The sequence below is a fragment of the Bufo gargarizans genome, chromosome 2, assembly GCF_014858855.1.
Source record: "Bufo gargarizans isolate SCDJY-AF-19 chromosome 2, ASM1485885v1, whole genome shotgun sequence".
NCBI lineage: Eukaryota > Metazoa > Chordata > Amphibia > Anura > Bufonidae > Bufo > Bufo gargarizans.
The window spans coordinates 294,688,181-294,714,915 of record NC_058081.1 but is presented as its reverse complement, the minus strand read 5'-3'; the positions used below and the strand labels follow the sequence as shown (position 1 = coordinate 294,714,915).

At 44.4% G+C, this 26,735-nt stretch overlaps 1 protein-coding gene across 3 annotated transcripts in view; it reads right to left on the bottom strand.

The window, feature by feature from the left end:
• Positions 1 to 26,735, bottom strand: part of PAWR (pro-apoptotic WT1 regulator) — a 117,775-nt gene that overhangs the window by 55,927 nt on the left and 35,113 nt on the right. For all 3 annotated transcript variants that reach the window (XM_044280403.1, XM_044280401.1, XM_044280402.1), the window contains exon 3: positions 405 to 530. In XM_044280403.1, the coding sequence (XP_044136338.1) occupies positions 405 to 530 (126 nt within the window). The remainder of the gene's footprint in view (positions 1 to 404; positions 531 to 26,735) is intronic.

Here is a 26,735-nt window from a genome sequence, read left to right as displayed (position 1 = left end):
TCACACTACTGGAAGATTGGGACATGTAATAGCACCCTAATGCGGGCATTTATCAAACTGGTGTAAAGTAGAGCTGGCTTAGTTGCCCATAGCAACCAATCAGACTCCACCTTTCATTTTGGACAGCTCCTTTGGAAAATTAAATGAGGAATCTGGTTGGTTGCTATGGGCAACTAAGCCAGTTCTACTTTACACCAGTTTGATAAATGCCCGCCTAAGTCACAAATAATGCCAGTTCAACTCACAGGCAGTGTCTGCCCCATTCAAGTCAATGCAATTTTGATGTTTGGTGCATTTGATGTTTTGGTGTTTGGCTCTTTAAAAAGTGGCCACATTTTAAATAAAACAAATATACTGAAAGCTAATTATTAACAAAAAACACAGTGCTAAAAGTTAATTCTCACCGACTGCGAATAGTCACTTGGGTCTATACTAAAGGATTCATTCTGCAGGGTATTTTGCTGGGTAACAGTCTCTTCTTTCTTCCTTTCTTTCTGTCCAGATTCTTCATCGTCTTCATCTTCAGGACTCTGCACAAATGAAACAAATGAATGAATCGGTCTATCCCATGTGATTCTGTGACATATACTAGTGTAATGATTGACACAACATGTGGAATCCACAGACAAACGGTGCACGAATGCCTATCGTTCTTACAGGATTTCTAAAGTACCAATAGTATATACTGTATAGCGAGGAATCTCTGAAGACATATACATGACACAAATGAGAGCTTCCCTCAGCAGGACACAAAGCCAAGGTACAATTGCTGGGGCTGGAGAGTATAAGGGTCAGCAAACGTCCTACCCTCAATGGATGTGAGATTCTGCGTACAATGGCCATAAGTACCTTCCAACAAGCTTGAGCAGAGGACGGCATGTGCCTGGAGGAGTGGGCCAAAATGATTTGGATATGAAATCCTAGTTTATTGCCTCGGCACCCACATAACACAAAGGGGGATATAATGTGTGCAGTGGAACGGAAGAGAATAATTAGACATTAAACCGTGAGCTGGTGTCTCCTGACGGGCTACGCGGGCAGCAGTTGCTCCGTAAACATGTACTGACACACTGCTGTTTCTCAAGTCACTGACACGAGAGGTCACTTGGGTTACAAGCTTTCTACTGAGAGTCTAACAAAAAGCTCAAGAATCTCTTCATTTTGCCAAAGCAAACAGGGTGCAGATCTTCTTTCCCTCACACTAAATAACATAAAAAAATCTAATTAAAAAATTAAAAATGAATAACTCAAACTGAGGTGCAGCATATGTATCATTCATGATATTGTCATCTGTACAGGACCAGGGTGGTGAACCTCTTTGTCAAAGTTTCCTTGACAATCAATAGGCTGGGGACTACACAGTGACAGTAAGGCTATTTTCACACTAGTAGCGGCAGGACGGATCCGACAGGCTGTTCACCCTGTTGGATCCGTCCTGCAGCTATTTCGCCGTGCCGCCGCTCCATCCCTATTGATTATAATGTGGACGGGGGCGGAGCTCCGGCGCAGCACGGCAGTGCACGGCGTAAGGCCGCCGGACTAAAAGTACTGAATGTCAGACTTTTTAGTCCGGCGGCCTCTCACCGCGAACTGCCGTGTTGCGCCGGAGCTCCGCCCCCATCCCCATTATATTCAACTACTGCTCCGGCAGCATGTCGAAATAGCGGCAGGACGGATCCGACAGAGTGAACAGCCTGTCGGATCCGTCCTGCCGCTAGTGTGAAAGTAGCCTAAGTGAAGGTAAAGTGCTGTAAACTGTTAAACTGTTACATTTTGATCAATTATATCAGAATTTCCCAGTATTTTCTGTCCTCCATATATACTCAGCCTAATTTGAAATTGACACACGCTAGTGGCAAATCCGCATTGTTTTGAAGTACTAGCAAAGGGGGTATTGAGCGAGATTTTTTGAAAGCTCCTTCTCACAATGAGACCTGTAGAAATTCTAGCCCCATATGGCTGTACCCTAAATAGGTACAGAAGACGATAACCGGACCATCTACATAACCCCGGCCTAAACAATTTTTTTCTGCTATATACACTCATTGCTATCATGATTTCTGCTCTCTTTGTACTTGTATTTTTATTTTAGTCTGTTGATCGCTGTTTTAATGACTTGATTTATATTTAAATCCCCTTTTCCTCATGCTGGTTTTTGCTTTTTGTTAAAGAGGTTTTCTTTTTCTGTCATGTGCATGGGAACGCCCTCTTGAGTCTCCACCTCCCAGGTGATACTTATTAACCATGGGGTTAGTTTGTGATACTTAAGAGGGAGCTCCCATTTCATAAACATGTTTGTCATGAGGAAGGACCCATATTTCTCAGAGGTCTGAAACGCGTAGATTGTTTCATGTACACCTGTACGGATTTTACTTCGCTGGAATAAAGTTTATTTACTTCATCTGGAGAGAGCCGGATTTTTCTCTTTCTCATTTCGGCCTAAACAATGACAGCAATATGGGGTCCTCAATAGCTGCTCCAAGCAGATGATGGTGGGGGGGGACTGTGCCACTCAGGATGTCTTCTTACCATCCTCTTGAAGACCCAGCCACTCAAAGATACGGGTCATGGCAGAGCTATTCTAATGTGTACAATGGGTTTGCCACCCGTGGTGCAGTTTGACCAGTAATCTTGGCACACGCAAAGCGTGTGTGCAGCACATTACACTTCTGACATTTTCCAGAGATGCATGGACCTGATGTCATTACAAATGGGCCACCCAGCCACTGCAGATGCATAACACGGAACATGTTGCATGTGAGACACTTAGACCCATTGCTTTCATACGTTTGTCACCAGTTTGTGCAATGGAAGATATGGTTAAATATCTCTTAGACATCTCTCCTGACCCGGTCAATCTGGTTGCGAGGAGCAGCGCAAGCACAGAGGATCTGCTGCTACTACTGGAGCAGCACAAGTGCCGACTGTGCTTGCGCGTTACACTTGCAGGTACAGACCTATTGTCCTGATGAAGGGGGCAGTCCGCCCCAGAAACGCGTAGACTTATACTAATAAAGAACCTACTTCATTTTACCTATCTGAGTCCTGTCTTCTGCAGCAGCGCCGCTTTAAATAAGGTTCAATTTTTTACCTCTATCCACCATTACTTGCAAGTACCCGACAGACATACATTTTTGGTGGAGACTTCTGCCTTCTAGACTGCTAAACACATACTGATGATCTATCCTTTGAATAGGTCCACAGCATGTAAGAGGTGGAGCCCGACACCCAGGACCCCAGCCAATGAGCTGTCTAGCACCGCAGCGTTCTCACATTTTCACGCAGGCCAGTGACGTCCCAACTACCTTACTAGCCTGGGCACAGCCCAGCCCCATTCCCATCAATAAAATATAAAGGTGTTCTGCCAATAAAATAAATTAAAAATAGATACCTGGTACCATCACAAACATAACACATTTTTAACCACATTGAGCATGAGAAAAAAAAAAAAAAAAACACACACATCGTGCCCAAAAAGGTATAACCCGTCTTGCCAAAAACCCTAATAAGGCTATCTTGACAAAACAATAAAAAGTTGTTGCACTTGGAATGTGTTGCCTTAAAAAGGACCCAAAAAAGGCCTGTCCTTAAATGGGTAACAAAAAAGACCTTTAGTATTAATTTGGTTAAGCGACAGAGACGTCACAGAAGAATGAGAGATCATAGACAGCAGTCTGCTACTGGAGCAAGGCAGGAGGAATATGGAATATATTGCTGAACTTTTCAGCTCCCTAGAGACACGCAGAGTTCATTGTGTTACAGCAGCAGTACAATGAATGTACAAGATAAGAGACGGAGCACAATGTGTATGCTGCATGATGAAATGCAAAGCATGTGCTTGTATTATACAGCGGATTTTAGGAAGTGAAAAAAAAAACATTCCTTGAATATCTATTGGAGGAATGTTCTTCAGGTCTGATGGTGAAGCCGTTTCCTTATAAGGCTAAAGCTTTGTACTCTTAGCTCACAATATCCTTCTTATCTAGGTCCAGAGGAAAGTTTATACTAGTAAACCTATAGTAAAAGGCTAAAAAACAAAATGTACAGTGCCCAGTGTATGTGCAAACATAACCTGGAGTTCACATAGTAGGACTTGAGGTATTGTCATACCAGTCACTCCGTTCACCTACAGTATAGACTTCACAGTCAGGTCACATTATTATGACCACCAGCTAATATCCAGAGTAACCTCCGTGTGCAGCATGGACAGCAGCTAGATGGGCTGGGAGTGACTCTATAAGGTCCTGGTTAGTGGTCATAGATATTTGGAGCCATGCTGACCGTAGTGCATCCCTCAACTGCTGGAGGGTGCATGTGGAGGATCCATAGAGAGAACACAACAACCGAGATGGTTCCACAAATGCTCAATTGGATTCAAGTCTGGGGAATAAGGGGGGCCAGGGTAGTACTTGGAAGTCTTGGTCATGCTCTTCCAACCAATGTGGGACATGTCTAGAAGTGAGACATGTTGCATTGTCTTGCTGTAAGATCCCATCCACCTCAGGAAATAACACCAACATGTATGGGTGTATGTGGTCTGCAAGGACGGATTCATACCCAAATTCATTGAGAGTTGCCTTACACATGGATGAGTGGGCCCAGAGAATGCCACAAAAGCATTCCCCAGACCTTAAAGCTGCCACCAGCAGCTTGTGTTCTTCCAGCAATGGTTGCAGGTATGGATGAGCGATTCGCATAAAACTTTGTTTGAATACTGTACTGAACGAGCGTTCGGGTTCAGTTCCAAGTAGAAATTAATTTTTGAAGTTATTACCCGAAGTCTTGCGAGACTGCGCCAAGTAATAACTTTGGCTCATTGGAGCCAATACATTCTAATACTGTACAGAGCGCTCACTCCATACAGTATTCAAATGACTTTTTATGCAAATCTACTTTGGATGTTTCATCCGAAGTCGATTCGCTCATCCCTAGTTGCAGGGTATTAGTCCTCTGATGTTTCTCATCTGACACGCCAACATTCATCTGTAAAATGAAGTAGAAAATGTGACTCGTCAAAGAAGACAATTCAAATTATGTCAAAATTTTGGCTTTTTCAGCTGATGCAACTTTGTTAGCAGAGACGAAGTGACTATCCATCTACTTCGGAGCCCCATAAGTAGTAGGGTTCGCTGAACTTTCATAGCCTCCTGGTTCATTTAGCGGTGAGAAGCTCCACTGTAGAGTGTGGATTTTCCTTCAAGAACCTTCACAGCCAACGTTCACTGCTCACATCAATGGCTTGTGATACTCTGCAGTTTCCACCTTGCTTATTCACAATGGTGCCATTTTTCCATTCACAATACACTTTCACCAGAGCAGCATGTGAAGTTTCAGAAATAGCGCCACCCTTGTCCCAAAACCCAAAATTCATCCCTTTCTGCAACTCTGAGAAATCCCCCTTTTACCTATGACAGCATGAAGTATATGTGTGCAAACAGCGTATCACACGCCTTTATATCCATCAAACCAGCTCAGGACTTCCTTCATGAGCTGTACATTGTTGATGTCGAAAGTAGGAAGTGGTCATAATAACTGCATATAATATAGGCCATTTTCACATCTACGTTTTCCTTTCCGCTATTGAAATCCATCATAGGATCTCAATGCCGGATGAAAACGCTTCAGTTTTGTCCCTATTCATTGTCAATAGGGACAAAACTGAACTGTACGGAATGCACCAGAATGCATTCCGTTCCGTTTCATTGCGTTCCCATGCAAGAAGCGTTTTTCTGTCCGACATGGGATGCGGAGCAATACCGATTCAGCATGAAACACAATGTAAGTCAATGTTGCCGGATCTGTTTTCTCGGACACAAAAGAAAATGGACCGGTGCCCATTGACTTACAATGGTTTTAGTGCCGGGTCAGTCTGAGCTATTTCAAAGATAATACGACCGGATCTGTTCAGAACGGATGCAGACGGTTGTATTAACCGAACTGAAGTTTTTTTTCTGATCCATGACGGATCCAGCAAAAACGCAGATGTGAAAGCAGCCTTAGGGTGGGTTCACATCTGTGTTCTGGATTCCGTTATGGCTTTTCGTTATAAAATGGCTATAACGGAAAATAACGGAATCGTTATGCAGCCCATAGACTTGTATTATGACGGAATGCAAAACGGAAGCCTTTAAAAGGCATTCCGTTTTGATCCGTCTTAATAGAAGACTATGGGGAAGCATAACGGATCCGCCTGGGTCCTGTTATGCAAGACGGATCCGTTATGATTCCCCTTAGACTTCTATTAAGACGGATCAAAACGGAATGCCTTTTAAAGGCTTCCGTTTTGCATTCCGTCAAAATACAAGTTTATGGGCAGCATAACGGATCCGTCCTTCCGTCTTATGGATTCCGTTATTTTCCGTTATAACCATTTTATAACGGAAAACCATAACGGAATCCAGAAAGCAGATGTGAACCCACCCTTAGGCTCTATTCACACGTCCGCAATTCTGTTCCGCATTTTGCGGAACGGAATTGTGGACCCATTCATTTCTATGGGCCACACTATGTGCTGTCCAACTACGAAAATGCGGATACGCACTTCCAGGTCCGCAATTCCGTTCCCGAAAAAAATAGAACATGCCCTATTCTTGTCCACAATTGCGGACAAGATTAGGCATTTTCTATTATAGTGCCGGCGATGTGCAGTCCGCAAAATGCGGAACGCACATTGCCGTTGTCCGTGTTTTGCGGATCCGCAAAACACATACGGATGTGTGAATGGACCCTTACTCTGATTATATAATTTGGGGAAAGTACCGTATGCGATAATGAAAAGTGGCATTGACTCCCATTGCATCAGACGGCTGCTTACATTTTCCAAAGGGTTTTTGAAAAATGATAAGTTGATGTGATAACAGAGGAGGACTACTACCGGATTCTGCTCTATAAACTTCAGCCTCTGTACGCTGACAGACTGGGAGATCAATTGGTTTTGTAGCTGAAGTTAACAGATGAAAAGCCAGGAACTATTTGGGTTTGCTGAATGTCATATTTCCCCTTGCCGCTGTGCTGGATGAAGTGGACAGTCTTCAGTACCAGCACTCTGAGCGCAGTTTACATGATAATCTGGCTCTCTGGAAACAGACAATATGCCGGTTGCTGCATTTTCCGCATCAAACAGCACATCCCAAAGTCTGCAAAGCAGTATTTTTCTTTTGGCAAATTGGCAGATATTACTGGTTTGATTTTTTTTAAAGCAAGGAAAATTAATTCTGAACAGTTCTCTTCCTTCCCTTCTCCAAGCATGTACCGGTGTCTCACTGCACGTATGTCACAGTCAGTGCCCAGAGCTGGCCACACAGCCAACCATCTAATATGTATGGGTGATTCCCCGATCGCTGTTGGCCAAACCAATCTAATTTGTGTGGCTGGTTTTTGCTCTGGGTGCACTGGGCTCATCACACATGTATGATCAGGAAATGTCTCCCATCATGAAGACCAGACTGAGTAAAGGCCCCTTTACAGAGGGGGTGATTTTTCACAGATTCATTATTTCTGGGCAGCAGATCCGGGCGTACACAGCACAATCTGCTGCCCAGAAACAATGAGTTTGGTGTCCACATCTCCAAGCTTTCACTCAATGTTTGCTCATTCATCAGGCGACCAGTGCCTCCTATACACAGGGCAATTACTGGGAACGAGTGTTCGTGGGAACGTTCCTTCTCGATTTTCCCATGTAATGGGCATTAAAGGGAATCTGTCACCAGTGACCTCCCTACTAAACTGGTTGCATTGACACATGGCTGTGGTTCACCTGATTCCAATGCTGCTTTTCTTCTGTTGATCTGAGGCTCAGTTCCTGAGTTACGAGGCTTTTCCTTAATATGCAAATGAAGCATTTGGTGCAATGAGAGTATCACTGTTGCTCTTTTTTCACCCAAGCTCCACTCTTTTCAGTGGTCAGACCCTTCCTGGAGGCTTTGATTGACATGGCCAGGCAGTGGCAAAGGAGAGAGGGAGGGGCTGGTCACAGAAAGAAGCAGAGCCTGGCTGCAACAAGAGCAACGGTGAGGCCTTCAGTGCACCAAAGGCATCATTTGCATATTAAGGAAAAAAGTATCATCACTTAGAAACAGAGTCTTTAATTGGGTGAACCGCAGCCATGTGTCTATGCAAACAGTTGGATAGGGTGACTGCAAACTAGATAATAAGCCTTGGGCTACCACTGAAGGGCACATTTCCACCACTGTGAAACTAATTACAAGAACCTAAAGCGGCCACAGATTACGGACACCCGGCTAGTGTCCATGTTCCTGTACTAACTTTAAATGATTCCAGCTTGAGCTTGATGAGAAACAGTCTTGGACGCTTCCTCATCTATCCGAGCTGGTTCTGCTCTACAGTTATCGGACTTTCATGTAATAGTACCAGGAGGCACCTTGTTCTATCTTGTAAACCTCTCAAGATTAAATGAGCATAGAAAAGAAACCTGAATTTACACAACATATCCAAAGATGGTTTTCACTGGATGACTGAGGCCTGTACTACCATAGGCTCAAACTGCTGCTGCCATAATGTCATTTGTATCTCTGGAATAAATCATCTATACAGACATTATGCAATGGATATGAATGATTAGTGGTGTGATGCCTAATAATCAGTTCTACACCAGATCATTCGTCTTGCTTCCTCGTAAATCTATTTCCCAGATGGCCAAGTTCTCCTGATGAGTTCTGCCCTTCCTCCTCATATGGAGCATTTAGTCTTATGTAAATGTCCATTGCTGTTCCACAAGGAAATCAATGCATAGCAATGATTTATCATATCATAACTAAATGTTTTGCTAGATAAGAAAAATGGCTGTGCGTTTTATAAAGCAAATACTAATATGTATTAGGTGCCGGGAGAGGGTGAAGCGCTGTCAGTACTCAGCCTCCCTTGTCTTCTCCTCCTGGGCCATGCTGCACTGTAGGTCCTGGCCGTGTACAGCGTCAGGACGTAGTGCGCACACTATGAGCCAGCGCTGCACACAGTCAGGCCGGAGAAGACAAGGGAGTGCGTCTACAGAAGCCATCACCGGAACGGGAGAGGAGCTGCGGAGGGGGAGGTAAGAGAAGTTCTTTATTTTATCTCTGATATGAGTAGAGTTGTTGCGATACCAAATTTTTTAATTCGGTTTAGATACCATAAAAAAGTATTGCGATACTCGATACCACGCGAAATAAAATAAACCAAAAAAGCCACGTGCATTCCGCATTTCAAAAAATGGCGAAGCGCGCACTTTTTATGATTTTTTTTCTGTTCCAGCGTTCCCCGCATCGATTTTTTTTACATTTTAATAGTTTGGACTTTTCTGACGTGGCAATATGTAATATGTTTATTTATTGTTTATACATTTTATATGTGAAATTGGGAAAGGGGGCGATTCATACTTAATATTTTGGTGTTTTTTTTTAAAACATTTTTTTTATTTTTTTACACTTTTTATTTAATAACTATTTCCCCCCTGGGATTTTTTTCTTCTTTTGTCCTATTCACCCTGATAGAGCTCTATCAGGGTATATAGGACTTCACACTCTCCCTGCTGCTCTGTGCATACAGCATCAGGGATGTTACCATGGCAGCCAGGGCTTCAGTAGCGTCCTGGCTGCCATAGTAACCGATCGAAGCCTGGGCGTCCTGGCTGCCATGGTAACCGATCGGAGCCCCAGGCTTACACTGCTGGGGCTCCGATCAGAAGCTGCCACTGCACCACCTATGAGGAGGAGGGGAGAGGACCCTGTGGCCACTGCCACCAATGATTTTAATGGGGTGGGGGGTTGATAATTACCCCTTAATACAGGAGGCGGGTACTGACAGCAGATCAGCGGCAGTTAACCACTCAGGTGCCGCGCCTGAGGAGTTAACTGCCACTGATCGCAGCTCCCTGTCAGGGGCAGGGTGCTGGCAATGCGATTCTGTTGCCGGCACCTGCCTCCAGTATTATTATGTGTTAAAGACGTGGGTCCAGACGTGTAGTATTAGGCTACACAGAGCGGCGCCCAGCGATGTCCCAGCAGTTACTATTAGTCCTGGGCGCCGCTCCGTTCGCCCGCAGTGCCCCATTACTGTCTCCTCTGCTGCTCCATATGCTAATTACTATTGGAGCAATGGGGAGGAGACATCAGCTTCTCTAGTGGGCGTTCCTTCTTCCTGGCTGTAGCGCTGTCCAATCGCAGCGAGAAGGAACGCCCACTAGAGAAGCTGATGTCTCCTCCCTATTTCTCAGATAGTAATTAGCATATACAGCAGGAGAGGAGACAGTAATGGAGCACTGCGGGCGAACGGAGCGGCGCCCAGGAATAATAGTAAGTGCTGGGACATCGCTGGGCGCCGCTCTGTGTAGGAAAAGTCCTATCATTAGTGGTGCAGTGCGCCCGCCCCTCCTCCGCCACTCTCTCCTCATTGGTGGCAGCGGCAGCAGCAGCACACGGGGAGGGAGAGACTGCTTCCTTCTCCCCTGTGCTGCTGAGAGAACTTGAGCGCGCTGACAGCAGCGCGCTCATGTTCAAAGATACTAGACTGCGCAGCAGCGCAGCCCAGAATCGAAAAAATGGAAATCCCAGTATCGTATCGATACCAGGACAAAAGTATCGATTGGGTATCGAAATTTCGATACCCGCAACAACCCTAGATCTATATTTTTCTTATATTCCTCCTCTAAAACCTGGGGTTTGTCCTATCATCAGGTGCGTCTTATAAAGCGAAAAACATGGTATATATTTGAGCATGAAATGATCTTTGAAATTAGATGGATATGTGATGATAATATGATAGACTGATATGATAGACAGACAGACAGACAGACAGGCTAGATTCACTTCTATATAATAAAACGTGTGGTAGTTGTAGGAGAGAGAGTAAGGGTTACTGTGAAATCCTGCTCACGAGAAGGTTACAGAAGCGATGCACAGGAATCTTACTGGAGCCCTAATGATAGAGTTTGTGAAAGAGAAGGCTGAGTGAGCAAGGAAAACCGAGGGGGAATGTTTCCCCAAACACAATCTGTTCACATTCTTCCTTACATGGAGACAAAAATTCTCTTGAATGAAAGGAAAGCTTGGCATTAGAGACTCCCTGGCAGCAGCCAGCACACTTGAGATTCCATACCATCCTTCACCAGACAGGATTCCTGTGGTAAAAACATCCGGGTTAATAATCGCCGTCACTCATAAAACCTGCGCAGCGCCTGCTTGTGTTTTTTTTACAGGAATTTATTAGGTAGTTTTACAAACTGCTTAGACTTTGTTCTCTCGCCCATAACTAATACTTACGACTTTCACCCAGATAAAAATCTTTATGACTTATAGACAGGAGAGCCCGGTATGACAAGCGCTCCATAAACCTGGCGTGAAATATTGCCGCAAATGACAGATGATATTGTCTGGTCAATGACATTTCCTATTTCAATGTTTCAGTAGGGTAAGGATGGTGAAGCTGGGCATGTATGGTCACCGTGTATCAACCGCCTGGCATCTGAGGCTTGCGAGCTCATCAGCATGGAAGAGTTATCACAACTGGTGTAAAGGCAAAATTGGCTTAGCTGACTATAGCAACCAATCAGATTCCACCTTACATTTTTCAAAGCTCCTTTGGAAAATTAAAGGTGGAATCTGATTGGTTGCTATGGGCAACTAAGCCAGCTCTACTTTACACCAGTTTAGATAAATGTTCTCCTTTATCTTATGGACAGTAGACCGTATTAATGAACACTATCAATAAGGGAGCCAATGGAGAAACATTAGAGGGCATCGTTCAATGACTTGCTTGTAATGAAGGTCCAGATGGGTCTCCATAAATGGAAGTGTGTCCCTGCCCAGTCTAACATTGGCAGCACTGATTGGATAGTGTCAGACTGTGCAGGGACCCCCCGACTGGTAATACCCATCTGGACCTTCATTGCAACTGTTAGCAAGCCATTCATAACATTTACTAGGAATACCAGAGGTATGGCACAACATAGAGTCATAAGAATAGATGCTCCAGAATTGTTAATACATGAGGAATGCAAGTAGTTCGTTCCTAAAGAGACATGTCAGGAGAGGTGACGGAGCCTCTTCAAAGAAATCCAGTGATTTATTCACCCAATGAATAGAAGTGGGTTTTATGGATCCATTCTCAAGCAGGCCATATCGGATGTCTATCTGGTCACAGAATTTCCACAGGACTCACTATGGTGGGTTCTGGCCATGCTGAGGCTTGGAAGTGTAGTGAGCTGGGATTAGACATGCTGGTGATGTGGGGAAGCTCACAAAGCTATCTGTGTTATTTGGTTTCACAAGCCAGACTCCTATCTCCAAGCCAACAGAAGGGATCGGGCCTTGCAAGTTACCTTACACAGTGGTAAGTGCCAGCTGGAATAACCCTCCATTTACTATAGCGGCACCTATTACCATAGGCATGTTTTCGCTGCTCAATTCTTTCATGCCGGTGGTACAAAGTCTTATTACATCTGCATGTAGGGCCTTTGATCTCCCAGCTCTAACATCTTCTGGCTGCTTTACACTTCACACGGGGAAGAGAACAGGAAGAGGAATTACATTTCATTATGTCTGCTGACATTCTCATCCCTAAAGAGCAGATCACAGCATTTCCAGGCATTGCTGACTAAAGAAATAGCTGAGCAAACATGCTCCGCCAATTAAATGGCTTTACCAGTACGACACACATTAATGCCTTTATACGCTGCGCGTGAATAGTAACGGAGGAGGACAAACACAAAAGTCATTTAACCAGAAAGGCATAGAAGCTTTGCCTGTAAAAACGGAACGCTGGCACTAATATAGGAAGGTGAGAGTGAGCAGGGAAGTTACAAAACATCTCCATTTAAATAGTTAAAGTATTTGAGCTAGAATTCAGATTCTGAGCAATCTGCGACTTTTTGCACTATTGAACCAATATAAAACATATACCTAAGGCTAAATGCACACGACCGTATGTGTTTTGCGGTCCGCAAATTGCGGATCCGAAAAAAAAACAGATGACTTCCCGTATGGCATCGTTTTTTTTTTTGCGGATCCATTGTAATAATGCCTATCCTTGTCCGCAAACTAGAAAAAAATAGGACATGCAGTTTTTTTTTTGCGGAGCAACGGAACGGACATACTGATGCGGACAGCACACGGTGTGCTGTCCGTGTTTTTTGCCATGCAAATGAAAGGAAAAAAACGGATGCGGACGACAATCTTGTGTGCCTTCGCGTTTTTTCACGGACCCATTAACTTGAATGGGTCCGCGAACAGTTTTCTGTGAAAAAAAATAGGACAGGTTATATTTTTTTGGCGGACTAGAACCACGGATCACAGACGCGGATGACAAACGGTGCATTAGCAGAGTTTTTAACGGACCCATTGAAAGTCAATGGGTCTGCAGAAAAGCACGAAAATGGAACGGACACGGAATGAAACAACAGTCGTGTGCATGAGGCCTAAGTGTGATATACCATATATTGTTTATCCCTTTGAAAAGCATTTTTTAAAGGGATAAGTGATAAGGGAGATTGTGGGGGGTCAACCACTGGGATTCCCATCAATCACAAGAACGGAGGGTCCCAGAGTCCCCTCTCTGAATCGAGTGGTAGTATGTCTGTTTCACTCACTTCTACGGGAGTGAGAGAGCACTATCTACAAAGAAGTGAATGGAGCAGAGGACCGCCATGTGTACTACCACTGCATTCACAGCGCAGACTCTGCTGAGGGTCCTAGGGATCAGACTCCCTGTAAAAACATTTATCATTTTATCATTTACTTAACACCTTTAAACAGTGAACTTAATAACTTTCACTGCGCAAGTGGAGTTTCTACGCCGCCTTTACCACTTTTCTGAAAGGCGGTAGTTTGGGGCGGACCAACATACAGTATCTCACAAAAGCGAGTACACCCCTCACATTCCTGTAAATATTTCAATTCTATCTTTTCATGGGACAGCACTGAAGATCTGACACTTTGATGCAATGTAAAGTAGTCAGTGCAAGCTTGTATAATAGTGTAAATTTGGTGTGCCCTCAAAATAAACCGCTGGCAACAAACGTGAGTACAAAAATGTGAGGGATGTACTTACTTTTGTGAGATACTGTAGTTATCTTTTATGCCAGCCACAGCTTGTTAAGAGCTCATTTGCATCCCTTTCTTCCCAGAATCCCAGAGGAGCATGTATGGTTTATAAGTCTCCTCACACTGATTAAGGTGCTCTCCTCAAGGAGAGATAGTACCCCCCAAATCCTGACTTAGGCCTCTCACCCAGTACTCTGTTCTACACTGATGAGGGGCAGTCACCCCAAAAACAGCAGTCTGCAGATGAGGTGCTGGCTTACTTAATATTAAAGGGCTAGCTGCCTTACATCTGGTGGCATTAGAGGCAGAGCTTAAGAGCTCATTTGTATCCCTTTCTTTCCAGAATTCCAGAGGAGCATGTATGGCCTATAGTACTCCCCAAATACTTTTTCTAGAGCATACCTAAAAAAATAAAATCAGTCAACGTGTGCTGCTCTCAAAGAACAGGAAGTCTTATATTAGTGTCCAATGTGAAAGCTGCATGAACTTAGGATTTTTTAAATGTAGATAGGAACATGGAAAGTTCCATGAAAAAAAAAAAAAAAAAAAAATCACCAAAAAGTCAAAAAACCTTTAACATAAAAACTTGATTTGAACAATTATTTTCAGATAAAGCATGAAAAATACAATTTTTTGCATAGATAAACATGCTCTATACGCTAGCTTCATGTTTGTTTCCTACAAGTAAGGCTACTTTCACACTGGCATTTGGCTTTCCGTTTGTGAGACCCGTTCAGGTCCAAAACGGATCAGTTTTGCCCTAATGCATTCTGAATGGAAAAGGAACCCTTCAATCACCATTCTGCTCTGGAGGCGGACACCAAAACGCTGCCTGCAGCGATGCGGAGTGAGATGGATCCTGACACACAATGTAAGTCAATGGGGATGGATCTGTTTTCTCTGACACAATAGAAAACGGATCCGTCCCCCATTGACTTTCAATGGAGTTCATGACGGATCCGTCTTGGCTATATAAGACATAATACAACCGGATCCGTTCATGACGGATGCATGCGGTTGTATTATTGTAACAGAAGCGTTTTTGCAGATCCATGACGGATCCGTCTTGGCTATATAAGACATAATACAACCGGATCTGTTCATGGCGGAATCATGCGGTTGTATTATTGTAACAGAAGCGTTTTTGCAGATCCGCTAGTGTGAAAGTAGCCTAAAGGGACACTGACAGGGCCAATAAGCATATTGAGTTATATATATGGCACTACAGGTCTTATAATGGGTATTACAATCGTATAAGTATCCCCCCTGTCCACATTATACATACAGTAAACTTTAAGTTTTATAACCTGCTCCAACGGTCTTCAATCTGCCCAAGGGGCGGCGTTTCACCTCTCTTGCGCCCAGCCAGCCTCCCCAACTGCCGCTTTGAAGCGCCGCCCAGCTCATGAATATTCAGTTTGCTGGGCGGCTTCTGCGGTCCCCGCTCTGAAGCGCTTCGCTTAACAGTGCCCGGCGCATGCGACGGATCTTGTGAAGTCCGGTACAGTAAGCGCCGCCCAGCTCATCAATATTCACTTCGCTGGGCGGCGCTTACTGTCCCCGACTTCACAAGATCCGGCGCATGCGCCGGGCACTGTTCAGCGCAGCGCTTCAGAGCGGGGACCGCAGAAGCCGCCCAGCAAACTGAATATTCATGAGCTGGGCGGCGCTTCAAAGCGGCAGTTGGGGAGGCTGGCTGGGCGCAAGAGAGGTGAAACGCCGCCCCTTGGGCAGATTGAAGACCGTTGGAGCAGGTTATAAAACTTAAAGTTTACTGTATGTATAATGTGGACAGGGGGGATACTTAGATGATTGTAATACCCATTATAAGACCTGTACTGCCATATATATACCTCAATATGCTTATTGGCCCTGTCAGTGTCCCTTAAGCTGGTTTTGAGTCTTCTTAGATTCTGAGAAGAAAGTTTCAACTGTGAAACTGGTTGTTATATAATGACTTAATTGCAAAGATAAAAGAGTGACTGCTGGCAGGGCAAACTGAAACTGGGCTCCCATTGTATTAGGAATGCACAGTTGTGAATGGGGTTTTCCGAATTCAATTAAAAAATTGTCATCGCCTCTCTCCCCTTCTTAGTCACTATGTTTCTACAAAACATGCTTAATTGTCACTTCTGGAACTCACACGTTAATCAGTACTTACAACATTTCAGCTCTTGCCTCATGTGCCAGACAAACTTGATAAACTGCGTCATTTAAGTCAATTGAATACACCCTTAGTACCACTGAACGTACACCGAGTGGCATGGTCAAATGACAAGGTAGTGGAAAATAGACCAACTTAAACTTGCCACCTATAAAAGTTATATGTAGGGCTGGATGTGTACTTATTAAAGGAGTTGTCCCCCTTCCTGGTCCCAGCCCCTCTAGAGCAGGCATGCTCAACCTGCGGCCCTCCAGCTGTTGTAAAACTACAACTCCCACAATGCCCTGCTGTAGGCTGTTCAGGCATGCTGGGAGTTGTAGGTTTGCAACAGCTGGAGGGCCGCAGGTTTGCACCAGTGATCGGTCATGTCCTGCAGCAGAGACTGGGGAGGGAGCGGGAAGCACTGAAACAATCAGCGGGAGAACGGTGAGGTGTCATTCTCCTAAAGATTATGGAAATAGATTTGACACCTTACTGTAACACATTTGTTTCCTGCATCTTGCCGTTTCTTAATAACTGACGTGCTGTAAGATAATGCATCGGGAAGTGTTCCTGGGTCTCTAGTCCACTTAAATGGCTCTTGGTAACCTGAAATTCTTGGCAGTTCTGTGAAAATCGCCCCAGAGAAGCTCAGCAGCTGCTGATCGCTCTACCCTCCTACACGCCTTATAAAGATAAAGGAAAAATGCCACGTCTAGTGCCCAGGGCTGCCAAAGCATCTCCAAGGGATGTTCCCATATGTTATGTTATTTTAGCCCAGAAAATATTTCAATTATTTGGTTAGTGCTAAGTCTGGGATAATGCAGTGGGTATAATCCAGTACCATCGTTATGGTGATGACACCCAACTATATACATGCTCCCAGGATACCTCTGTCCGCCGCCTCTGCCATCATGTCCTCTCTTTAAACTTAAAGGGAACCTGTCACCTAGATTTTATGTATAGAGCTGAGGACATGGGTTACTAGATGGCCGCTAGCACATCTGCAATATCCAGTCCCCATAGCTCTGTGTGCTTTTATTGTGTCAAAAAACCGATTTGATACATATGCAAATTACCCTGAGATGAGTCCTGTCCCTGACTCAGCTCACGTACAGGACTCATCACAGGATAATTTGCATATGTATCAAATTGTTTTTTTTACACAATGGCGATCACACCTTCCTTTGCCGGCAGTATACTACCCTGTGTAAACGGGAGCGTGCTGCCAAGAAACAATGAACCTGTATGGGTATGAAGCATCGTCCCCGTACACAGGGGACAGCTGAGTGAGCAGGCAATGGTCAAAAATGGAACCTTAGATGTTCAGCTCATTATAAAACATCAATGACTTAAATATATACACATTTTAGTGGATATGTTTCTCAGCAATGTGAACGAGAATCTAAAATAGTTCTCAGTAAGAGCATCCTTCAATATCAAACAGTACATGGGCAGTGGAGATCTCTCATCATTTGTACATGTAAGTGACCACGTCTATCAGCCTCCGTATACTCACCTCCCTCATACTCCAGCAATGTGCTCTCTGCAGTCTGTGTTGCTTTTGGAATAGATTTCTGCAGACAGAGGCACTTTCTCTGATAAGAGAGATGGAGCTTGATAATGTAGGTGACTCTATCCAGCTTCCAGGATTCTCCACAGAATGGAAAGACATGGCTGCCAAGTGTATGAAGGGTAGGGAGCAAAACTCAGTTGCCACTGCTGATTTTCTAATAGCCATGATGACCAACCCATCAGGATTTGTCCAGACGTGCCCTTAAGGCTACATGCACACGAGCGTTGTGTGTTTTGCGGTCTGCAAATCGCGGATCCGCAAAACACGGATGGCGTCCGTGTGCGCTCTGCAATTTGCGAAACGGCACAGACAGCCTTTAATATAACTGCCTATTCTTGTCCACAAAGCGCGGACAAGAATAGGACATGTTGTATTTTTTTGGCGGACCACGTAGCGGAGCAACGTATGCGGACAGCACATGGAGCGCTGTTCGCATCTTTTGCGGCCCTATTGAAGTGAATGGGTCCGCATCCGAGCTGCCAAAACTGCGGCCGTGTGCATGAGGCCTCAAGGAGTCATCCGCTGCAGCGCAGATACAAAGAGGCTGGGACAGGAGCTGCTGCGCATGCGTATCTATGTGAGCTTCCACGGTCCCGGCCATCAGAAAGGCCAATGCTTTTTCCTAAAGTGTGCAAGCACGACCACCTCTGATGGGTTGCAGGGTGGTCATACGAGCAGTATATAATGCATGGAAAAAATGAATGAAACCAGCAAAGGAGGCAATATGGATAATCACAATACCGTTAGTAAGTGCCTTGTATTACTTTCTCTACATGATACATGCCGTTTGCTGACTATGCTCCTCACAGCATACCCAGCACAGCATCATACGTTGTACAGTGGCTTCACCTGAATGTGACTGATGAATCCAACATCACTGGCCTATTGAAACAATTGATTATAGGGGTGCTATGAGTCAAGTCCCCAACAATCAGATATTGGTGACCTTTCCCGAGGATAGGCCATTAATATGAAAATCTTGGACAACCCCTTAAAAGGGAATCTGTCACACTGTACATGCAGTTCTATCCTTGGGCAGCATGTTATAGAACAGGAGTGGAGTAGACTTAGATATACTGCATTTTTCAGCCTATAAGACACACCTGCCCTTAACAGGAGAAAAATTAAGAAAAAAAAATATTTTTCATCAGACCTCAGCTTAGCCTCCCATTGTTATTCAGACTTCAGCTCAGAGCCCCAATCAGAACCCCAATGTTAATCAGACCTCAGAACAGACCCCCACTGTTAATAAGACCCCAATCAGACTTCAGATTAGATTCCCAGTGTTAATAAGGTCCCTATTCAGACCTCAGATCCGACCACCAATCAAACCTTAGATGGGATGCCCAATTTTTATAACACCCCCAATCAGACCTCAGATCAGACCCCTAATGTTTATGAGATCCGCCATTCCTGAGATCCAGCGCTCTTCCTGCCGCAGTGAGCAGCCGAAGAAGAGAAGCGGTGAGTACGGCTGCATTCACCGCTTCCTGGAGGTGCTTATTAGTATTCGCCCCATAACACGCACTGACATGGGAAGGGGGGGGGGGAGGGGTTTTATAGGGCGAAAAATACGGTGATATAGCTACTCAGTTCCTCCTGCTCTATAACCTGCTGTCCAAATAGGACTTACCATACAATCTGAACCATAGTTCTCCACTTTCATTACTACAGGTGTCTACTGAAAAGAATCACCACCTTGCTAAGGGCTAAGCTTGATAGGATGGTGTATATAAATGCATATAGTGCTCATATTAGCCAAATGTGCTGCCCTGACATAGATCTTTTTTAAAGGATAACTGTAATTTTTTTTTATTTGCTAGTTTATTAGAGCTAGGCATGTATACCTGAGTCAGTCTGTCAATGATTACTAAAAGATCTGTAATTACCGTATAATAACAGCTTTCATTAATGTCCCCTGTCCCTTTCCACTGCTCCCTTAAAAGAGTGTTGCTATGGCCTGTCTGTCTCCCAACTTAATGTAAACAGAAGACAAAGGGGCGTTCTTTCACACGGCATGCCTGCATTAGGCTTCAGAGTGAGGAGGCGTGTCTTTCAGTAATCCAATCTGATTGGCTGGCAGGAAGTTGCTGGCTACTGCAAGTGTGTATAGGAAGTGAGAGAAAGCAGTTTTGGCCTCAGAGAACTGGCAGAGGAGCCGTCTTGAAAAGATCCTCATATTGTAGGATTAAAAAAAAGCTGCAACTATGGGGAAAACTCAAGGAAAACGGTGGTAAGTGAAGAAACTAAAAATTGATTTATGCATAATGCTGCTGCAGCAGTAACATATGCTAAAAAATTTTTATGAAAACATGACAGTTACTCTTTAAGTTCAATTAAGCCAGTTTATGCTATATCTGTTTTTTGACATGACAACTAATATGACTAATGTCAAAGGTCTTGGAGAGGTTGTCCCTTTACCCAGGCCCCTACAAAGCCAATATGTCAAATTTAAAAGAAATAACCACAATCCCTTATTATTGTATAAAGTAGACACATTTGTAGTCCAGAAGCCTTGGAACATCAAAAGCAATAGAGCAGCTATAAAGGTGGTCAATATTGTTTGCCATTTTAGGGGGGGGGGGGCTGATTTAAAGGGGTTGTCCAGGATCAAATACATTTTTAAAAACATGATATATCACCTTGTCTAGCTGATTCAAGGTCCCCTGTTGTTTTCTAGTATTTTTACCTCCTCCAGTTTTCCTATGGTCCCCACTGAATGTTTGCTGTCTTGTGGGTAATACAAAGCAGCGCGGCGTCCGGGCTGTCCATCATAGCAGTCTCTACTTCTCCGTGCACCCTTCCCCCTCATTGATATTTCGCCTCCTGCCACGCATATCTCTCCTCTTTATTCATAGATAACGCTGCGCAATGCCCTGTGACGTCACCGGATCAAAGGGGCGTTACATATCGCTGCCTGTTACTACCTACAAACCTACCTCCGTGCGCTCTGCATAATGTTCTTGTGTGCCGGTGACTTCACCGGACCAGAGGGGAGTTGCCTAGAGCTGCCTGTTGCCGCCTACTAACCGCTCCCCTGCGCTCTGAATAATGCCCTTGGGTGCCGGTGACGTCACCGGGCTCCTTGCGAATCAGAAGAGGAGGCCGGGCTCTCCACAAAGGGGCCCGGTACGTCACTCACTTGTAGAAAATCCGCACTTCCGGCTCAGAATTTTGATATGTTGAAACAGGGCATCACAATAGGAAAAAAAAGGTAACACACGCATGTATGTACAATAAGGTGACTAAAGTGCACTTAAGGGTACTTTCACACTAGCGTTTTTCTTTTCCGGCACTGAGTTCCATCACAGGGGCTCAATACCAGAAAAGAACTGATCAGTTTTATCCCCATTCATTCTGAATAGAGAGCAATCCATTCAGGATGCATCAGGATGTCTTCAGTTGTCACTTAACGACATTTTGGACGGAGGAAATACAGCAGCATGTTGCGGTATTATCTCCATCCAAAATGCTGGATCTGTTGCCGGAATGCCGAATCTGGCATTAATTTACATTGAAATGTATTAGTGTCAGATCCGGCGTAAAAAATACTGCAATGCTAGATCGGTCCTTTCGGACCGGTAAAACAGTAAGAAATTTAAACGGATCAGTTTGTCCGTATGACAAACGGAGAGACTGATCCGTTCTTGCAATGCATTTGAGAGACGGATCCGCATCCGGATCCTTCTACAAATGCTGTCCGTTTGCATGCAGATTGCCGGATCCGGCAGGCAGTTCCGGCGACAGAACTGCTTGCTGGATCACTCTGCCGCAAGTGTGCAAGTACCCTAAACAAATGTCACCAATCCCAGACAACCCCTTTAAGTACAAACAAGGTGGACATTTAAACAAGCTGCAGAAGTGTACAACTAAAATATTCTCTAAAGGCTACATTTAAAGCATAGAAAACATTACAGAATGGTTAAAAATTGTTCATTTTTACTGTGTTAAACCGGCTGAACTAGTCATTTTAAATCCAAGAGGGTCTAAACTATGGCTCCCATTTCTTAGAAAGAAGACACAAAGTAAGGAATAATTCCAAAGACAAGGCTAGCATTCACCGAGCATTCATTATTCTACTCTTGTACCAAGCGTGCACAGTATGAAAATGTAAAAGCAAAGAAATGACGAGGAAAGACTAAGGATACTTTCACACTAGCGTTAAAGTTTTCCGGTACTGAGTTTTGTCCTAGGGGCTCAATACCGGAAAAAACGCTTCAGTATTATCCTAATGCATCCTGAATGGAGAGCAATCCGTTCGGTATGCATCAGTTCAGTCCCTCTTATACAGTATTTGGCTGGTTCTCTGGCCATAATTCCGGAGCACTTGCCGACATTAATTTCTATTGAAATGTAATAATGCCAGATCCGGTACCTAGTGTCCCGGAAAAACTAATCTGGCTCCTCGATCTGCGCATGCGCAGACCTTTAAAAATGCGGAAACAAAATAATACCGGTAATACCGGATTCATTTTTCATAATGACACCAAAGAGATGGATCCGGTATTTCAATGCATTTGTCAGCCGGATTCGCATCCGGATCCGGAAACAAACGCTATCCGTTTGCATACGGATTTCCGGATCCGGCAGGCAGTTACGGCAACGGAACTGGCTGCCGAAATCCTCTAACGCAAGTGTGAAAGTACCCCAAGACCTTTACTTCATCACACCCCAGCGCACCACTAAGAGTCCCAGGCTCCGTCTGATAATTCCTACACCAGACAAGCCATGGAAAAATGGAAGAAGCAGAGAGTAAAACTGAACTGATGCGAAGAAGCCATGTTATCTCTGATAAATGAAGGCGATCCTTTTTTTTTTTTTGTTCTCCATCTAATGTATTGTTACTATCTATATTGCTTCCTTTGCTGGCTTGATTCATTTTTCCATCAAATTATACACTGCTTGTTTCCATGGTTACGACCGCGGCTGCAGTGCAGATAAGAGGCGGCAAGGAGGAAAGCTAAAAGGGGGGCAAACTTCTTGTTAAATCGTTTTTCCAAGCCTTAAAGAGGATAGGTCATCAGTATCTGACCTGTGGGGGTTCAACACCCAGGAACCCTGTCGATGGCATTAGCGATCGTGCCTCCCCATACTCTGGAGGACATCAGTGCATATAAATGCATCGGTCTACTCCACTAGCGATCAGCAGATTATCGTGACTTAACGCTACCTTACCGAGAATCTGCTAGATCGTTGTCCCATGTAAAGGAACCTTTAGTCCACTCTATACGCCATCCTTTTACTGGAGGAAGATTGAGACAATTTTTGTGACTTTCCAAAAATTCACAGTTGATAAATCTGGCTTCAATTAACTAAACTGGCTAAGGGTACTTTCACACTAGCGGCAAGCAACTGTCGTAGGACATGTCGTAGTTTTATTCCGGCCGCCTCTCGGCATGTTTGCCCCCCAGGGCAGCAGTCCGGGGGCACGCGTGCACAAGCGGCAGTACGGATCCGACAGGCTGTTCACCTGCCTGATGTCGCCGTCTGCTAGATGTATATCAAGCTCAAGGGGAGTGTATTTTCTGCTGCAGCTCAGGAGGCGTGTCCATGCTCTTCCTATCACAGCTCAGGGGGCGTGACCATGCTCTTCCTGTCACAGCTCAGGAGGCAGTTGAAGGTTGAAACTGAGCATGTGCGGCCATCTCAGTGAGCAGGTCAAAGAAATAAGTTTAAAAAAAACAAAGAGCAGGTGGCGCTATACAGATACATTTTATTGCATAAGGGTACTTTCACACTAGCGGTTTTCTTTTCCGGCATAGAGTTCCGTCACAGGGTCTCTATACCGGAAAAGAACTGATCAGGCATATCCCCATGCATTCTGAATAGAGACTAATCCGTTCAGGATGCATCAGGATGTCTTCAGTTCAGTCGTTTTGACTGATCAGGCAAAAGATAAAACCGCAGCATGCTACGGTTTTATCTCTGGCAAAAAAAAAACTGAAGACTTGCCTGAATGCCGGATCTGGCATTTTTCCCCATAGGAATGTAGTAGTGCCGGATCCGGCATTCAAAATACCGGAATGCCGGATCCGTCCTTCCGGCCTGCGCATGCGCAGACCAGTAAAAATGTGAAAAAAAATACAAGACTGATCCGTCTGTCCACGTGACAAGCGGAAAGACGGATCCGTTTCTTGCAATGCATTTGTGAGACTGATCCGCATCCGGATCCGTCTCACAAATGCTTTCAGTTACATCCAAATCGACGGATCCGGTGGGCAGTTCCGACGACAGAACTGCCTGCCGGATCACACTGCCGCAAGTGTGAAAGTAGCCTAACTTATTGACTATGCAAATTTTTGATTACATGCTATTACAAAAGTATTCAGATCCTGGTGCTGGTTTGAAAACTGTAGAATATTTTTCACGGGACAATCCCATTAACACTACATCTCTACATACTTGTGAGGATCATTCAGGAACATCATTCAAATGCAGAAGAGCTGGTGATTTGCATTTATGAGCACTGCCATCCCTTCTTGTGCCAGCTGCCACGAAGAGGAAAATGGTGACCAAAAGGTGGCACAGGATCAGGAACTATTGGACATGCTTTTTTACAGTAGAGTATGGGTGCCATTCATTAAAACCCTCTTGTGCTAGGTCCACACGTATTTCTTTTGATGAGTATTCCACTACAGAAACATGAAAGTCAATAAAGAAATACTGGTTGATACAGCTTTAGGCAAGTCAAACAGCCTGAGAGATCAGACACACAAGAGGAAAATCAAATATCAAACTAATATGCTGACAACATTCAAAGCCTCACTCTCATGATATACACACCCAAACAGAGAAACATCAGAGCACAGCCATACAAGTACAAGCCTGCACATCTAGAGAAGCGTCAGCAAGGTGACAGAGGGGGGATCAGTAGTCTAGATGGGCCCATAGTGACAGGTGCTCCTATGTCAGCTCCTTGTCCTTAAAGGGGTTGTCCGAGTTATTTTTTTGCTCTTGTATGTTTCTAACTAGGCAAATGTAACAGCTTTACCATGCACTTACTGCATCTGTAGTTGCTTCTTTCTCAGATTTCACTGAGGGTCACATGACCTGTGATGTCAGCTTCTCTCCCTGCTCTGATGATGTTTTGTGCACAAGCCTGAGAGAGCAGCTATGTGTCTGTACACCAGATGTCACTGTGCTGGCCACACACCCCTGCACTGCTGGCTGCTGCTTATTGCTCTCTCTCTCTCTCTCTCTCTCTGGATACTTGAGGAAAATCATTAACCCCTTCAGCTGCACAGACTCAGGGCTGAAGGCTTTACTGAGTAGCTGCAGGCAGTGAGGAGACAAATGCTGGGCACAGGAACTGACAGAGGAGTTCTGCAGAGCATTGCACAAGAACAGGTAGGGGGAAGATCCTGTGTGTATCGGCAGTGTCATTGTACAGCTGGGACTTGTAGTTCTACACATACAGACATGGTCACTCAGGGCAGGACTTGTATTCACTCCCTTTGCAGAGCAGGGGGAAGGGCAGAGGTTGTTTTCATTGCAGGTAAACAAAGGGCCAGAAGAGAACCAGGGAAATCCAAAAATTGATATTTTTTTGATAAAAACTTGCTTTGCTTAGTTATATATTGCTGACCATCAGATTTACAGTGCTATATATTTTTTTTCCTAGCTCAGACAACCCATTTAATGTAAAAAAAAAAAAAAAAAAAAAAAAAAAAAAGGAGGAAATGTAGCACTGGGGCAGGTATAATGGTGGGTTTAAAGGGGTAACTAACTGAAGGAATATTATGTACTGCAGCTCCTACAGAACCTCCTTTAAAAGAAGACAAGATAGTTATGTTACTAGAGGTTGGTATGATGCTCTTGATGGTGGGTTGTGCCTATGAAGAAATTGAGAAAGAGGACAGCGGGGCTGTTCTGGATGCTATCAGTAGTATAGTGGTATGCCGCACTATGTCACTTTATATGATGTAACAATATGGCAGCACACTTTACTGATAGCATCCATTAAAGCCCCGCTGTCCTCTTTCCCATCAGTAAAATGTGCTGATATATTGTTACTTCAGCTATAAAGTGACTGGTATGACGCTCTTTAGTGGTGGGCACAGCCTAAGATAAATTAGGAAGGAGGACAGCGGGGCTGTTGTGGATGCTATCAGGAAAGTGTGCTGCCATTCTGTCACATCAGCTATCAAGTGCAGCTGTGTATATACATGATAGGTAAGGTAGAAGTGCATTTCTACTGGATGTGTAGGGCACAACCCCATGGCGAGGATCGCTGCACGCAGCCAAGGCACACTCATCCGCAGCAACCAACAGCCACGCAATTTTGCGGTAAAATCGCGCCACCATTGGCTGCTTTGGATTGGCATAGCATGTGGCCAGTTGCACCCCGCGATCGTACTCTTCGTGTATTCTGATGCTGATTATACAGGATTAAAGGAGTTGGACAGGGTTAGAAAAACATGGCTGCTTTCTTCCATAAATGGCGCCACGCCTGTCCATAGGATATGTGCTGTATCTCAACTCAGCTACAACACCAGACACAAATCAGTGACAGGTGTGGGGCTGTTTCTGGAAGAAATCATTGAGAACGACAGTACAAATCGATTAGATGTAGGCTTTTAGTTGGTGCATATTCCACGCCTCCATGTAATTCTAAAGCTTCAGAAAAAAGTGAAATCTATGTTTCGCATTAGCCGCTAACAAGTGTCAGAATGATAAAAAGGCCAAGTGTCCAATTAATGAATGAATGGGATAAATGTTTATAAGACTGGAGCTGTGATAGGTGTGAAAAGGGTCAATTCTGTTTATTTGCCAAAAAATGAAAAACAAGGATTAATCATAATGACCTAAAAGTAAATGAGTATTGATTTTAAGGACTGGTTCCACTTTGTGTTCTCTTTCTTAAAGGGGTTAGCTCACTAATGATGAACAAGTGGTGGGTTCTGCAGAACAGAGATCCTAGAATGCCCCTGTAGAATGGGATGGTGGCGTACACTTCTATGGAAATGCTGAGTACGGCACGCAC